At 37.1% G+C, this 16087-nt stretch overlaps 1 protein-coding gene across 2 annotated transcripts in view; it reads right to left on the bottom strand.

The window, feature by feature from the left end:
* ATP13A3 (ATPase 13A3) overlaps nt 1-16087 on the bottom strand; it is a 56084-nt gene that overhangs the window by 26892 nt on the left and 13105 nt on the right. For both annotated transcript variants that reach the window (XM_054639088.2, XM_077183990.1), the window contains exons 3-9: nt 8842-8935; nt 6932-7105; nt 6246-6416; nt 5866-5936; nt 2276-2356; nt 1486-1555; nt 514-648 (exon numbers count right to left, since the gene is read on the bottom strand). In XM_054639088.2, coding sequence (XP_054495063.2) covers nt 514-648; nt 1486-1555; nt 2276-2356; nt 5866-5936; nt 6246-6416; nt 6932-7105; nt 8842-8935 — 796 coding nt within the window. The remainder of the gene's footprint in view (nt 1-513; nt 649-1485; nt 1556-2275; nt 2357-5865; nt 5937-6245; nt 6417-6931; nt 7106-8841; nt 8936-16087) is intronic.

Here is a 16087-nt window from a genome sequence, read left to right as displayed (position 1 = left end):
AACAGCTGCAGTATTTGTATGAACTTGAATTAAGGTAGAAGTTGTTTGGGGTTTTTTGTCTCTGGTCTGAATTCAGAGATTGCAATTTAAGGATAATTACTACTTTGATTCCCATCAGCTAAGTCTACAGAGCAAACTGAATCACCAGTTTAATAATCCATATGCTTCACTGGTGCTCAGTTCTGCAGGGCCTTTTCAAACAAGGAAACAACACAAGATGGAATCATTACTGTCAATAAAACTTGGTACATAAACTCGTGTCCGGGTTTTATTTAAGCAAGGGAGTGTTTCTGCTGTCTGAGGCCAACTTATTGATTCATCAGCGTGGAAAGGCTGCAAAGGCCTCAAAGAAAACTACAAATCCAAATTCTTTCAGCTCAAAGAGGGAAAATGCATAGCAATATTCTATCTGTATAACTCTGAAAAATTCTTAAAGATTTGCAGGCAATTTCCTAACAAAATAAGGCAATGAGTAAAAAGCCAAAAAGATGCATCCATTTTCTTTGAACTTACCTTTCTAATGGTGTAGAGTGAGCTAACAATGGATATTACAGACATAATCACAATTGCTAATGCATAGTAGTGATACTCATCAGTGATCCACAATATCACACTGAACAACTGGAAAATGTAAAAAGGGTTGAGAACCTAGAAGAGTGACAGAACATTCAAGTTACACCAAAAGGTCGCATGGGTTCTCCATCAAAACAAAGCTGAAATTATCCTCCTCCGGGGGAAGACAATTTCAGTTCTTTAAACATACTTTTTGATTTGCCAAAATTATCCTTTTTTTCACTACCTCCTCAGCCCCTCAAAAGCACAGTTCTCACTCAAATATACACAAATACAGACTTCAAAGACTGCATGCATTTTCCCCTACACCTCAAAACAAGGTAATGGCAATATCTGATGCACCCTCAAGTTATAATTCTTAAACAAATTTGGATGTTATTTTCTATTTATTCTTAATAATGCCCTGGTACCTCAAGTTCTTACTCTGTTAGATCAGGTTGGAGAATGTCTTTGTTGAGAAGTTCTACTGTGCATTATTATAACACAAGATAACAAACCACTTATTCAAATCCACCTGATACAAGGAAAACGGAACAAATCCAACAATAGTACATTTCATTTGTTCATAAAAATAAATACATTGTAATATGTAATCCCTGGCATGCTCATGGAGAACGCAAGTCATTTTATGTTTTAAATTAATTACAAAAAATAAATAAGATGCTGACCCTTTCAAAGAATTCTGATATGTTTCTAATGTCCTTACTAAGGCACCAGGCTGTGAACTCTGGAGAGCTTATAGCTGAGGCATCTTTAGCTCTAAGGAGAGCTGGAGAGCTCAAAAAGATTGTCCATACCATTTTGTTTTAGAAAGTTGGGCTCTAGGGGAAGGTTTCCAACAGCCAATGGTCATTGCACTTGAAACAACTTTCAATTATATACCTTTTTACTCTGATTTGTTAAAGATTTTACCTCCTTAACCAGAAGCTTAAAAATGGAAGGCACTTTCACAGCAATTTCATTTACTCCATAGAATGCTTTTCTGTATTAAAAAAGAAAAATACAAAAAAAAAAGTTAAGATTTTTTAGGAGTCTTATTGATGTCAAAGTAATTCCACTAATCTGATAAAGTATAACATGTCCCCAAATCTGTGACTCTCTTCTTATTTACCATAGTTTCAAAAAGTGCTTTTCAGAAAACAGTTACCTACTGAGATGTTTCAATACAAAGATAATTCTTTTATACTTCAATTTAAACTGTACCTTATTTTTAAGATTCTTTCATAACAAGATTTCTCTGTAAACTGTGTATGAGTCCAATGTTATTAAATATGTCATTCTGAAATCCAGTATGTGATTCTCATTACCTTAAGCTTAAACCAGTGTTAACTCTTACCCTGCAAGTAAGACAATCTTTTCAAGGTCCTGTATCTTAGTTTTATTCTCAGCATGAAAAAAAGGCAAATCATGAAAAAGGGAGCTTCAAGAAACCAAGCTCTGATGGGATCAGAGCTGATTAAATGGCAGTGACATGAAAAAGCCCTTAAAATTATCTGAGGGGAAAGGCTTTTATTTTAGACACAAATTGCCAGAAGATGAATTGATAAGCAAGCAGATGCTCCCATATTTCAACCTGTATGAAGGTCTCATTTTCAAAAAAATCAGACACTGATCACTCAATTGTCTTCTGGGCTTTTTAACACTCTGAGCACAGGTAATGAAACATCAACAACTCTTCCCTCAAGTACTACTGCAATATTACCTGTAATCATGCATTCCCTTTGTCAGTCCTGTGCTGTGTTCGTTATGAATTGCAGAGCAGAAAGTAGATTCATCTAGGCCTCTAAATAAAGGAAAAGTCAATGAGTTATTTAAGAAATCTCATATTTAAAATGAAGTCTTCAGTGACTCAAAAGAGCTAGGTCTTTGCCAAGAGGTATCCACCATTTTATAAAACAACAAAATCTATGGATAAATGTGTTCTTAGCTGGTTTTGTCACAACTGCAGATACCAGTGACACATTAAAAGCAATCTTCTTGTTGATATATCTTACTGTGTAGGATAGTCATACCCATTCCAATCAAAATGGAGACACTTCAAAAATGAAGTACAATACTAGCATAACTCGTATTCAAAGGCTTCTAAAAAGTGAGCAAGTTTTATAAAATGTTATATGAAATCAATGTGAATTAACATTTCTTCAAATTATCTTTGTTTGACTATAGGTAGTAATGGAAGTTTTTTAAAAATAATTATTAATCAATTTATTAAATAAATCTATACCACAGCTATTTTACAGCATCTTACTATCACAGTGTTATCCATGATGAGGAAAAATGCATCCTACATTTTCAGTTTTTCTTATCACCAGAAGATTCATTTTCACAGGACTTCTCCACATGCTGCGAAAGCTGTGCTTTAGGAAATCTACAGATATGCAGAAACATCTAAAACATTGTTATATTTACAGCTATGGGATTGTATTAACTATCAAATGCAGTAAATCACTTGTATGCTGCCCAATATCCAGGCATTTTCTTGTGGACATACTTTGGATGCACAGGAAGATATCACCTTCCAAAAGGCTTTCACAGTCATCATGACAAAACCAACACTAATGTTTTTTATATTGGATATCTGTTAAGTTATCTGTCAAAAAGGATTCAGAGTTGTCCGACTAGAAAAAAAGAAAAAATCCAACTCTTTACGTGCATATTTTGTAACAATTACTTTCATTCTCTAGGAACACAGGGAAAGCTTTAAATATCCTCACTACTGCGAAGCCTAGGATCACATTTCCACCAACTGCTTGTACAAGAACAGAAGATGAAAATTATGTGTTAACCTGGCCCTAAGTTTGGCAGGTTTCTCTAAACCTTTTTAAGTTTAAGGATTTTAGAAATACTATTTTAAATTTAAAAATACACAAAATTCTGTTAATAGCTGTGTCTTTCCTCCCACTCTACCACGAACAACTTTTCTTTTTCTGTAGGAAAAGAAATGTAACAGTGGAGTTAAGGAGGGTCCCTAAATTTAAGTTCTCTATATGCAAATATGCATCCTTATGTGTGCAATGTCCATGCAAGGACAGAGCTTCTAGCACAGTGCTCTCTGCTTTTTACACTACTGCTACAGACTGAATTCCCAGGGCATTAAAATCCCTGTGTGCAGAGTTTATTATATAAAGCACTCATCAACCCACTCAGAAATTCAGTTGACAGCAGCTAAAACAAAACAGACATCCAAGGTCAGAGTTGCATCCTCTCTGGCTATGTGACCAAGTCTGACTTAGTCCAAGAACAATTACACTTGCATTTCCTGTGTTTAAAACAGTGATCTTAATATTATGGTAATATAAAAAGAACAATGATATGAAACTCAAGCTCTCATAACTGAATTAGTTGCCCAAGAAATCTTAATTTGCCCCCCTTCTGTGTTGCAGTAAGCCTTTCATGATGTGATCAAACTGCTCTGTCTCTGAGTGCTGGCATAACTGGCAGCCCAAAGTGAATGCTCCTCATGATGCAGGGTCGTGCTTAGATTACAACTACAAATGTGCTGCCTGCTTTAAGGGTTTTACTATAAAAAGGCCTCTGTCTCACAGTCTGTCTCTTTATAAATATTAACTTGATTCTCTACCACGTTATCAGGTAATATCAAGTTTTGGTTTATACATATAAACTGACGGGCAGAATAAGAAGACGTATCTTAGAGAAGGACAAATTTTTCAAGACTTCTTTTCAGAATATTTATCATTCACAAGCTCAGATATTATTTTGCACATGGTATCTAGTACTTCACTGCACAACCATACACTTTAGAAGAAAGTTGTAACAAACTGGCATTTTTATCTGACCTTGTGGAAAAGTGACTTAGTGCTCTAACAGTATCCAGTATGTCTCAAATCCACTTCTTTCTCCTCTTTTTTATTCAATAGCTAAATAATCATGTCCAGCTCAGCTACTGTACCTGACTAAACAAGTGGCCAGGCTCAGTCATGGCTAATACATCAAACAAAGGCAAGTTTGGCTTATCAGCAAGAATGTGATTGAATAAATGCTCCCATAACTTCACAGGCATATCTGAGATTCTTCCAGGGCTTATAAATTGGCTGAGTTATCACAAGAACATCAAAAGGCACAGTCAAATAGCCACAAATGCCAAGTTTCAAGTCACTGCTTTAATGCTAAGGAACAATATTTTTTTCTAAACACATGGAGTCATATGATTTTTTTTCCAATACTTATTTTTAACATACAAGTACAGTTTCTTAATCTCATCTGTGGGAACTATTCCCTTTGAACAGTTTAAATTAGGAGCACTATAGGCATGAAAACTGCAATGCAAAATGATGAGTGTCACTACCTGCACGACTGTATTTCATGGGAGACTTAACACAAAAAATGCATACAAAACTTTAAATTACTTACTCCTGAGAAGTGAGACATTTCCACCCTCCCAGATAAGGACTGCTCAGTTTTGTAATTGCTTGTGTTACAGCAATTTCTTAATATTGTTTTCATTACTGATAACTTTTCATATTATTTGCACACACCTTTTTGGGAAAAAAACCCCATCTCCATATGATGGTTCAATGCAGTGAACACTCCTAATTCAAGCTTAAAGTAGATTTTATTTGTGATCTGAATTTATTGTTTTAATGGGCAGTTGCCAAAAATGGAGAAGCTTGTGCTCATTTAACTTGTGGCACTATGAGATGGCCTTATCACAGGAAGAAAAACTTTCTTCTTCAACCCTAACATCATGCAACAGTGTTGCTGGATAAAAGACAATACAGTGCATCACAAGCTAGTGCTGGTCACTAAGACATTTTTTATCAGTGCAATAGACCTGTTTTTGTTACTAAAGAGTAACAAAAGATGGCTCAGATCCAGCCCAACTGCACTAAAATATAGAAATAGACCTACACAAACATGAGCAAAATAGGTACTTGGTGAATTCCTCTTCTTCCTAGATACTCCTTTTAGGTCTAGCTCAGCAACACAAAAAACGAAGTTATTCTATCATAAGCAAAGTTTTTGAGTGTTTATAGAAGTACTACTGTCTATGAACAGGTGCTCTGATTCTGAAGTAACACTCCAAGAACAGGCAAAGAAGTCTGCAGAAGCATGCAGCCTGTCACCCTACACAAATCACACTTGATAAAGGCAGATTAAACAAACACCTTCCTTCCACATTCTCCCTGCCCTCACTATGGTTCAAACAAAGACTCCATGAGCTAAAACAGCTGCTCAGAAAATAACACCAATTTTCAGCATGTTCTTAGGCATGCTATTTCACTTTTTTTAATACAGTTTGAAGCACAACACATAAGAAAAAAGTGTTCTTACCGTACAACATCAAAACTTTGAACTGAATCATTCCAAAAATACTTCACACTGTGATGTGTGAAGTAACGAATCTGTAAGGGCAACAAAACATAGATGTCAAACTGGTGCCACTTAACACCTTTCTTCTGACTGACTTTATTCTGAGAGGTGATAGAAATTGAATTTAGAAAAGCTTCACTGAAAAATGAATACTTTTCTTTCAACATAATCTTTCAAGCTTTCCACAATTTTCAGTAACAGGTGATTGAGGAGATTTCTGTTCCACTCAAAAATGAGTTAGCCTTTCAAACAAAAGTAGCAGCTCACATGTACTGTACTGTGTGTGTTTATTCTCAATAGTACTTGAGAATCAGCCAGCACAGTATTCCAAGTTTACTTACAGGCAAATGTTTTCTCGAATCGTTTTTATTCTCTTCTGCAGCAGATTCAGAGAAATGAACAGCATGGCCATTTGAAACCTTGTGCATGATGGGGTTAGGATTCTGTAAAGGATTGGCTCCCAAGGAAGGCATAATGCGAACCTTTGCACAAAACCATATCTTGAATTCATCCTTCAAAAGAGGGGGGGAAATGACTTAGCTGAAAGAGCATTTGAACAGCATTTTACTACAACAGCTGTAGCAAAATCACAGATCATAGATTAGTAGAGCCCATACAGAATTACAGAACATATCTCCATGTTAATATCAGCTACCTTAGGAATAATTTTCTCTCCACAATTCTAAAAGCACATTTTTGCACTCGGGTCAGCAGTTACACCTTACTTCAGCAAATATTATCTTTCCTGAACAAGGGAGGGGAAACCATGTTTCAGCTTATAGGAACAAGGTATTTGTTCTGTAAGTGCTGATGACAACACCACTGCTGTATTTGATTAAACTGCAAGACAGAGGACTCGCTATGCCCACTGCAAACAGCTGTCAGCCTTCCCACACAGTCATTCCCAGGAGCACCGTCCTGCACTGCTGTAAAGCACAGTCATGTCTACACTGCAGGCAGGGACTGCTCTACTCCAGCACCCAGGAGGAGCTGCACACAGGGAGAAGCACATCCCCTGCACACTTACAGTCGTTCTCAGCAGAACCACCTGGCAGTCCCTCAGAGCAGCCCTTCTGCACGTTGCTTTCACACGCCACTGGGGCATCCAGTAGAGGAGGAGGAGAAGAAAGCCACCAGAACAGATCACTCCCACAGCAACCAGCACCAGCTTCCAGCGACACAGATCATAGCCATAGATCTCCTGCATGGCAGTAAAACAGGTAATGATGACTCTCTTAATTACTGTGCTTGGGATGCCAACATTCATTTTTCATAATGTGCAGTATTTAAAGCAAATCAAATTTCAAAGCCATTTCCTCTTTTTTCTTTTCTGGGGGAAGGAAAGATTTGGAATACTTAATACATGGTGGAGTGGAAGCAAAAAGGAACACTGTTTTGCTTAGTCAGAAATATAAACATCAATAAAAGCCTGACAGAGGCAGATCATCCACACTGTGTAAAACATTTCATTGCAAGACTGTCTCCTCTCTGCACTGCTCCCTAAGGACTGAGGCTGCAACACAACCTGCCTTAACTCTCAGTGAACAACAACATTTTTGACCATGACACAGCACAGTCAGCTGAACACTTAAGAGCAAAAGTGTGTGGCTTTGTCAAATGCTGATTTTATGACAAAGCATTTGATCAGCTAGCATTCACAGTTTTGAATTACTATTGCAGGCTGAATTTTATACATTCTAAAAAAGCCCCAAAATATATCAAACATCACTTTCTACTAGAGAATTTTGCTTAGTTTGCCTGCCATTTAAAAAGAAATGCTACTTTACAAACTCCAAGCCAAGCTCTAAGGTTCTGTAACTTGCACCAGTTAGAAAAATCCTTTTCCCATGAAAAAACTCCCAAGTATTCAGTATGCAAGCACCAAGTTAACTTGATGACAGCCAGGAACAGAAAATAATTTAGTGATTTACTAGACACTGTGTTACATTCCTGAGTTTCACATTACATCATTACATTATATTTCCTGCTGTAAAAGGGTAATGAAGTTTCCCATTGAGTCCCACCCATTGTTCACACTGACATGAACTTCTTGGATTTTTTTTTCACTTTTCATTAAACAGTGTTAGAAATTGTTTAAAGTCCTTTCCTAAGAAAACGCTTTTCAAAAGTTTGGTTTGCCACCTTCTCTGATGACAAAAAGCAGAAGTAAAGCCTATTTTCTCCTACCCCCAAAACACTCTTCAGCAATAAAAATAGGTGAATGAAAGATGGTGAGAGAAATCAGTGCTTCTTTTCAGGAGAAAATAAAATAATTTCCTAAAAAAAATTATTTATGTTAGTGATCAGGCCATAAGCACCTCCTGTTCTAGGATGCATTTGCTTACTTTCTGTATTGGAGCTATTTAGTGAAGAACTACTTTTCCTAGCAGTGTGGACAAGGACAGAACAGTCACAGAAACCTATCATTTTTGGAAGCAAAAATCCCTATATATACCAAATGGACAAGAAAAATCCCTATGAACCCCAAGTGGACTAGAAATTGAAAGATTAGCTCCTAGTACTTTCCAGTCAAAGCTTCCTGCTTTGAATCACATTATGAAGCATTAACCTGTTTTAAAATACAACAAAAAATCTCCAGGATCTGGAGAGAAGAAACCCCAACTAAGCAAAGAACAACAAAATAATGGTAATAATAAAAAAAAACAAAACACAACTCACTTTGTTTCCATTTTCATCTGTAAAAGTGGAAATGTTAAACACCAAAATGTGTTATTTACTGGACTACTGACCTTAATAAAAACCTTTCCTATCCCAAGACTAATTTCTTAATACCAAAAAATATTGCCAATGATACTCTTATATAATTGCTAAATTGATTAAACAATCCACTTCCCAGTGTAATATGCCCCCTTTAAGCAGAAAACCCTGTAAATGTGTTTCTTTCATTGTATAAAAAAGATTAACAGAATTCATTACCATCTCATCTTCCTCTGCTTTATTGACATATTTCTTTTCTTCTTTCTCCATGTTTAGTATGATATGAAACTTCTCAACTTGAGATATGGAAGACCTTCAACAAGACAAGAATTAAAAACTGAAACAACATTAGTGATTTTACACCTAAGTTTTATTGTTTCAAGTTACTTTCAGTAAGTACATATATAAAACACAACACTGGCAAAATGTTAATATTTATCTTCAATTTGCACTGTTACTAGTTTCTAGAAGTAGCTATCCAAGGAGGTCTATAAAACTTTATGATAGAACATCAGATAAATACAAGTGAAATCCTGCATAAACACCAGGCTCTAAAAGAGGAGGAAGAAGCTTGTACCAATTTAACTCAGCTGCATTCTACATGCAGCAAGCAGTTTTTGGTACATTCTGCAAGCTTCATGATGGAAATGTAAATAAAAAAAAAGCTTAAAAGAAGTAGGTTAGTATTACACATTTGTATCACTCTGTATGTAATAGCTCCAATCAGATGCTTTCACAAGTCAGGCTATCCTTCAAGAGGAAAGGCACAGTACCCCTGAGAGCTACACTTCTCATCTGAGCAGAATGAATAGTTGCTCAAAAATATTTAGTCCCCAGTTCATTATTTCTAAATCAAGACATGCTTTTTGGTCCATCTTTCCCCCTCTTTCCAATTCCTCTACTATTCAATTTGCATCAAAATCTCTCACAGTTGCTAATCTTGAGAAGTGCTTTGAGAACAGATTATGATCACAATTTTCATGAATAAGAAAAGGCATGGAAAAAATATGGCACTGTCTACAAGATGAATGTAGTGCACACAGATCCCTACTCCAAAAGGGGAGAGCTACTAACAAAGGTTAAATACAGTGAGGCTTGTCAGAATTTTCCTCATTGCAGAAGCAAGAAAAATCAAAAGTACCGTGTCAAACCACCAAATTTTTGAAATTAAAACTGCATCTAACCTTCATTTGGGGACCCCTGTACATGTTAATTGTATACAATTTATAATTAATGCACAGGAACAAAAAAACCACAACAATTAAAATCACGATATAGCCAGTGCTCACCTGCCAAGACACAGATTAACTGTAATTCTCTGCACTTCAGTTTCATTTACTGCACATACATAAATCTCTCAGAAGACAGCACTTACTACCACAGCTTATAACCAATCCTCTAAAGTATTAAGTCACAGCACAAGCAGCTACCCTAATTGTCCTTTTTCAGGCTGTTATTATTAATAAGTACATGTTATTATTAATAAGTAATGTTAATTAGTACAATCACTACCAACTTCTCTGCCATTAAGTCCCCAACATTTTCACAAACCAAATCTCCAGACTACAAGTCAGATCCTCTCAAAGCCAGCCCCTGGATCCATGCACTTACATTCACCAGCAAGGCCAGCTTCAAAGGGTCCCTGTTCCCACCTCCTGCAGCTTATCTACAGCATCACAGCCACACGTGTTTTCTGCCACCTACCATCTCCTTCCCACTTAACCCAATAAATGAAGCAGGACCCCAACAGCAAAGGTTTCTTTTGCTACCCAAAACTGGATCTCCTCAGAAATCTATTCCCACTGCTGAATAAGGTCCTAGTACAAGCACACACTCAAAGGAGAGAACTGCATCACAGCACAAAGCTGAGTCTCAGGTGAGAAGCAGCTCAGTTCTTCATAAATTGATACAGTTGGCATTTTGTTCTGAATGGAGAGAACTTGCCAACATTGGATGGGAACACCAGCTCACACTTTCCTTGACTTGTTAAGCTGAAAATTTTCTATTGCTATACTATATTACTGCAGATTTACTTGGAAATTAAGCCACACAAGTCATTAAAGTTCTAAACCACACTTTCATTTAAATTGCCACTTTTCTTAACTAAGGAGCTTTCTATCCTGGGAAAGATGTAGGTAACACATAGAACCAGTTAAAAGCTGTCCTACATCTACACAGGACTGCTAAGAAAGCTCCTGAGGACAATCTCTGAATTAATTACATCAAACAACTTTATGTACACCATACAAATCACATTTTCAACCCAGAAGTCATGCAGCCAGAAAATGTTCTGTGTATTGACAGAATTATACTCCTAATAGAGTTCACAGGTCCAGGAGAGAATTATTAGGTTAATCATACTTGAGCTAGTTTGCTCTTTAACAAACACACACTTCCCCACTATCATGTACAGTAACATCAAAAAGGGTCCTGCAGGCAACTCTCCAACCTTGATGGACATATCAAGGAGGAGCTTGATACAGGAAAGTACCAGGAAGAAAAATAAATGTAAATAGCTTCCAGATCAATGGATCTCAACTGAGATTTTCATTTGGCCAATATGTCAGCACAGAGACCTTATGGGACACCATGGCAGTGTGAGAGAGAAGTGCAATTGCCTTCATTTAGGCAATGGGAAGGAACATCAAGTTGTGGGTCTGAAGAAGTATGAAAGGAAATCTCAACACTAGCAATAATTCCTGTGATTCAGTAAGCTCTTTGAACAGCTGGGTAGAATCAGACAGGGAATACATGAGGAGAATGAGGAGGCTATTTCTGACTCACATCATTAGCTCCGTCTGCATTATTTTATACAGACTCATTTACTGAACAACCTTCAACTAACACAAGTTCTCAACATGGCACATACTGCTGGTAATTTTCCATATTGAAGTCCAATTCAAATCTCTAAACTTAAAAAGCATTATAGAAATATTTTCTTCATTGATGGGTCATGAAAGTTATTCCTATTCCACAAGAAAGAACTGCACTTTCTCTCCTATCATTTCTCTTCTGGCACACCATCAGCCCAAGCATGTCACCACGAGTTCAAATGGGTAAATTCTGGGGTTTGTGTCCCACTGCCCTGCTGAAAGCTGGGATTGAACACCACCACATGGTGCTGCCTCCTTGGGTGACTTCAGGCTGCTGGGTCAGACTGAAAAAACCTTACCAGTTCAGAAGAGACTTTAGCAATCTGCATTTGAGTTTTACTTCCTTCCTTCTATAATATGATGGGGAATTAAACATTACTTTAAACCTTTAATTAAAGATTTAAATATAAACCTTGGTCTTTCCAGACCAAGTAAGAAAGTATGACATTTTATTAGTACTCAAATTGAAGTGAGGTGGAAATCTACTTGCAATAAGCAAAATGAACATGGAAATATCCAAATACAATGTGCCTCTGATGCACATTACAGGCTGTCATGCAGCCTCTCTCTGGCCCTGGAGTGAAAAGCCAGAGAAATCCTCTGCCCCTTGTAACAAATTGAAAATAGCAACCTTTTAAAGAAAAAAGACTTCTAACCAATGGAAATGCTGAAAGTTACTATCACTCCACTCATAATTCTTACTTATTTCATTGTTACTGTATAGCTAAGCATATTCTAGAATCAGAATAGTACAAAATATCAAAAAGGTCTGTAAAAGAAAAGGCGGCTTGCCACCGAGACTCAGAGAATGAAATCTCTTGCAACATTTTGTAACAATGTAGGAATAAATTTAACAAATGGTCTAGAGATCAGCTGAACAGTGTCTGAACGCTAAGTATTTCTAAGAGCATACATTTGAGTCACAAGCTTAAACAGTAAAACTGCAACTCTGCAAAACACAGTATATAAAAATTTAGTTGAACAGCATTTCTAATTTGTAACTGTCCTGAAGAGTGTGCAGCTGTGACCAGGACAGCAGCACCTGCAGCCTCAGACCTAAGTTGATACTTAAGTCCAAATAAGATGCTTATTTTGGAGCTAAAATAAATCAAAAATTGGATCACTAAAGAAATTACAGCAGTGTACAGAGCTTAAAACTATATGCATCCCTCACAATGAAGAAAATGCTGCACTTTTTCTCAATTACTACACCACTCCATATTTGTTCATCTATCCTGACTAAATCAGGATACCAAGCAATTGTACCAAAATATTTGAAAGTAACAAACATTTGTAGCAACAGTATAATAGATGCAAGTGAAGTCATGGCGTATTTATTAAGGAAATTGTTCTAAAAACACCAGAGCAAGTCTCCATCAGTACACCTGAAGATTCCTGCAAGCCACACTTTCAAAGGACTACGGGCTTACCTCAAGGTAGTTTTCTAACAACTGGCATAATTAGTAAACTACTTCAGTGCAAATTTTACCATTAGAGTTTGATTTTACCCTCAGAGATTGATTTGGTGGGAAGCAAAGACAATCTTCCCTCTATTGCCTTCAACATTTGTCTGAATTCCACAATCCTTAAAAACTAAATAATACACTGTTTACTCTTCCAGTTTTTCAATATAAGTGGCAGTTTCATAGCTTCAAGAGAAAATTTTAAAAGTCTGGACAAATTACAGCTCCAAAAGAAGAAACTTTTGATATCTCCTGCAATGACAGGGTAATTTAAACCCCAAATTTCTCAGATTAAAAAACATTTTTTTAAAGCTGAAGTCTTTAAAAAAATCCATGTATGGACACATATAAAAATTAACAAGTTATTAATTTTGCTTATGCTCTCATCATCTGTCTGCTTAAAGTACATGAGTAAACTTCCACATTTGTATCTTAAACGCTCCCTACTTTATTCTTTTCAGATTTTTGTAAAAAGTCCTGCAGTAACTAATAGTTTCTCTTACCAACGAGCAGTCCAGCAGCTGTCCTCTGCACTTGCTTTTGTTACCATGAGTTAGCGACGCAGTTCTTAATAACGGAGACCCTATCTACAAGGGAAGTCCTGACAAATGAACTATTTTGTCTAAAATCTAAAAAAAGTCTCCAAGGGCTTTTCAAACTGTTATCAAAAGATTAACATATCAAAGAAAATTTGGCACTGCTTGGAATGCTTTTTTTTTTCCTCTTCCCTCCAGAGTGGCCGAACAATTGCAAGACTGTGGCCGGGCTGGCGCGGAGGCTGCGCTTCCAGGCATCGGCCGCCCGGTCCAGCTCCTTCTATTCAAACAACAAATGCCTCCCCAGGAGCCTGCAGACACTCGCAGGGCTATGCACAAGCCCTGATACTATCTGCCCAGCTAAAAGCATCTATGCTTCTGACCAAACCCTTCCTTGTATTTACAGCGCTTCTGAGTGAAGACAACAACGTTCACGTTGAGGAGCTAAAGGCAGCGGGTCAGAAATGCACACATTTCTCACTCTCAGCATTTTGCACTTTATCACACAGCATAATGAAGCAATCACACACACCAGATCAGACAACCTTTAGAGACTGAGTGCTGTACAGCTAAGAAAGTAGACTTTGTCACTACCTGAACATCACAGAAACAAGGAAATTTTCTTACAAGGCAAGGCTCAACCAGCTCTGCTTTGGTAAGAATACAAAAGGCAAACCAAGAGATGTAGCAAGGCAGACAATAAATGCAAGAGACACATGAGAGGTCAAACTTCAAATTCACCTCTGTGCAAAGATTAATACAAGTAAATCTTCCTCAGCACCCTATGTAATTACTCTCAATAAATAAATCAAACAAAGTAAACTAATACAGGAAGAAAATTAACAACAAAAAAACCTAGACTGAGCTGTCTAGAAAACAATCAAACACAATTCCTATTCCTGACATCTGAGCTACTGTCCTAGTAAGTGACTCACCATGCTCTCCTGGGTCCAAATAGGCTACTAAAGGACTAATACTCCTCTTTCAGAACTTATTTACAACAAGTACATCCTCCACTAAGAGCCACCTTACACCTCTGTTATTAAAAATTAAGTTTCTAAATAGCTCAATGTCATGAAAAGCCTTTCATATTTCTGAATAAAAAACACCTTGAAAGTCATCACCTTGAACTGTATCCCAACTAGTTGCCAAAACACAAGGGAAAAAAGGGGTTTTTTTTGCAGCTCGAAAGCCAAATATTTGGTTAGCCAAGTCACTCAGAAATTCAAAAATTCTGCACTTTAGAGCCATACTTTTAACAATTTACTCCAAGAAGAAAACAACCCTACAAGGGAATAGACCTTACAAAGGCAATGTTTACCACTAGGGCTTATTCTTGTTACAGTACCATAAGATTCACACACACTGAGATAATTTACCAAAAAGTCCATTTTTTCCAAACATTATAGTGAAAGTTTTTGGGATTCATGCAATGGGCCCAAAATAGAGGTAAAAGAATTGCTACACATACACAAAACACCAGCTAATGCTCAATCTCTGCCATACCAGCAGTAATGAAATTAAAACTGAAGAAATGCTCAGACTGGAAGAGCTGTAATGGGCCAGGAAGAGGAATGAATGTATCTTCTAAGAAAATATTCCATCTGAAAATACATCTGACTTCTTAGGAAAGATGAAAACTCAGCCTGGGAGACAGTTGACCGTTAGGAGAAAGTGATGGCCATTCATTTTACTTGACGTGAGGAAATAAATATTTTTCTTGACACAAGGCTGAGAAAAAAGATTATAAAATGCTTACAAGGACGTTCTTCTCAAAGCATATTTCATAATATGCTGCACATGCTAAAAATCAATCACCAAAAAAGCAAATTTGGACACAACATTTCCAGCTTGCAAGGGATGGAATCAAGATTTCTGCCCACAGTGTCTTGGACATAAGTCCTGTATTTACTTTCCAGTCCTTCTCTTTTACATAAGATATCCTACTTTAGCATCTATAAAAATAATGTTATATTTCCTAAAATTTCTCCACTGGCAGCTTTTGAAACAAGACAGGCAGAATCTGCAGCCACTGAGAATGAAAGAAGGACCACTTTAATACATTTGCAATTAAAAACCTTGAAATCTATTCAAACAGGACTTTCTTTCTATATGAAAGTCCTGCTAAAATGCACCTCATGACATCTTGTCACCAGTCTGTAATCAAGATTCACTATTAGTCTCTGTGCATCCTTTAAGGAAAGAGTTTCTGAGCTGTTCTTTTTGGATTCTCAGTCTCCAAGGAGCTTCTGTACACAGGTGCGCCTGCACTCTACATTTTTGCTCCTCTGATTCTGCCTCAGTGTTGCAGGTAGCCAGGACCAGAGCCATGGTGTGTGCCAGATGGATTTTGCTGCACCCTGGATTTGGAAGGATCCATGTATGAGCAGCAGCACAATGCCAGAGACATCTCACACCACCTGGCAAGCCTGATCCCACATGAGAGAGCCTCTTTGCCTGTCCCCAAAACACAAAACCCATGCCACTCAAAGGCCTGGGGCTATCACATTTTTGTGACTAAAAGGTTATGACTTTTGCTTCAATATGCATTGCCATGAGCTTACACACACATAATGCACTTGTAAAGCTTTCA

The sequence above is a fragment of the Agelaius phoeniceus genome, chromosome 10 (assembly GCF_051311805.1).
Source record: "Agelaius phoeniceus isolate bAgePho1 chromosome 10, bAgePho1.hap1, whole genome shotgun sequence".
NCBI classification, from domain to species: domain Eukaryota; kingdom Metazoa; phylum Chordata; class Aves; order Passeriformes; family Icteridae; genus Agelaius; species Agelaius phoeniceus.
Note: the sequence above shows the minus strand (reverse complement) of the source record. Positions and strands in the feature narration are given on the sequence as shown.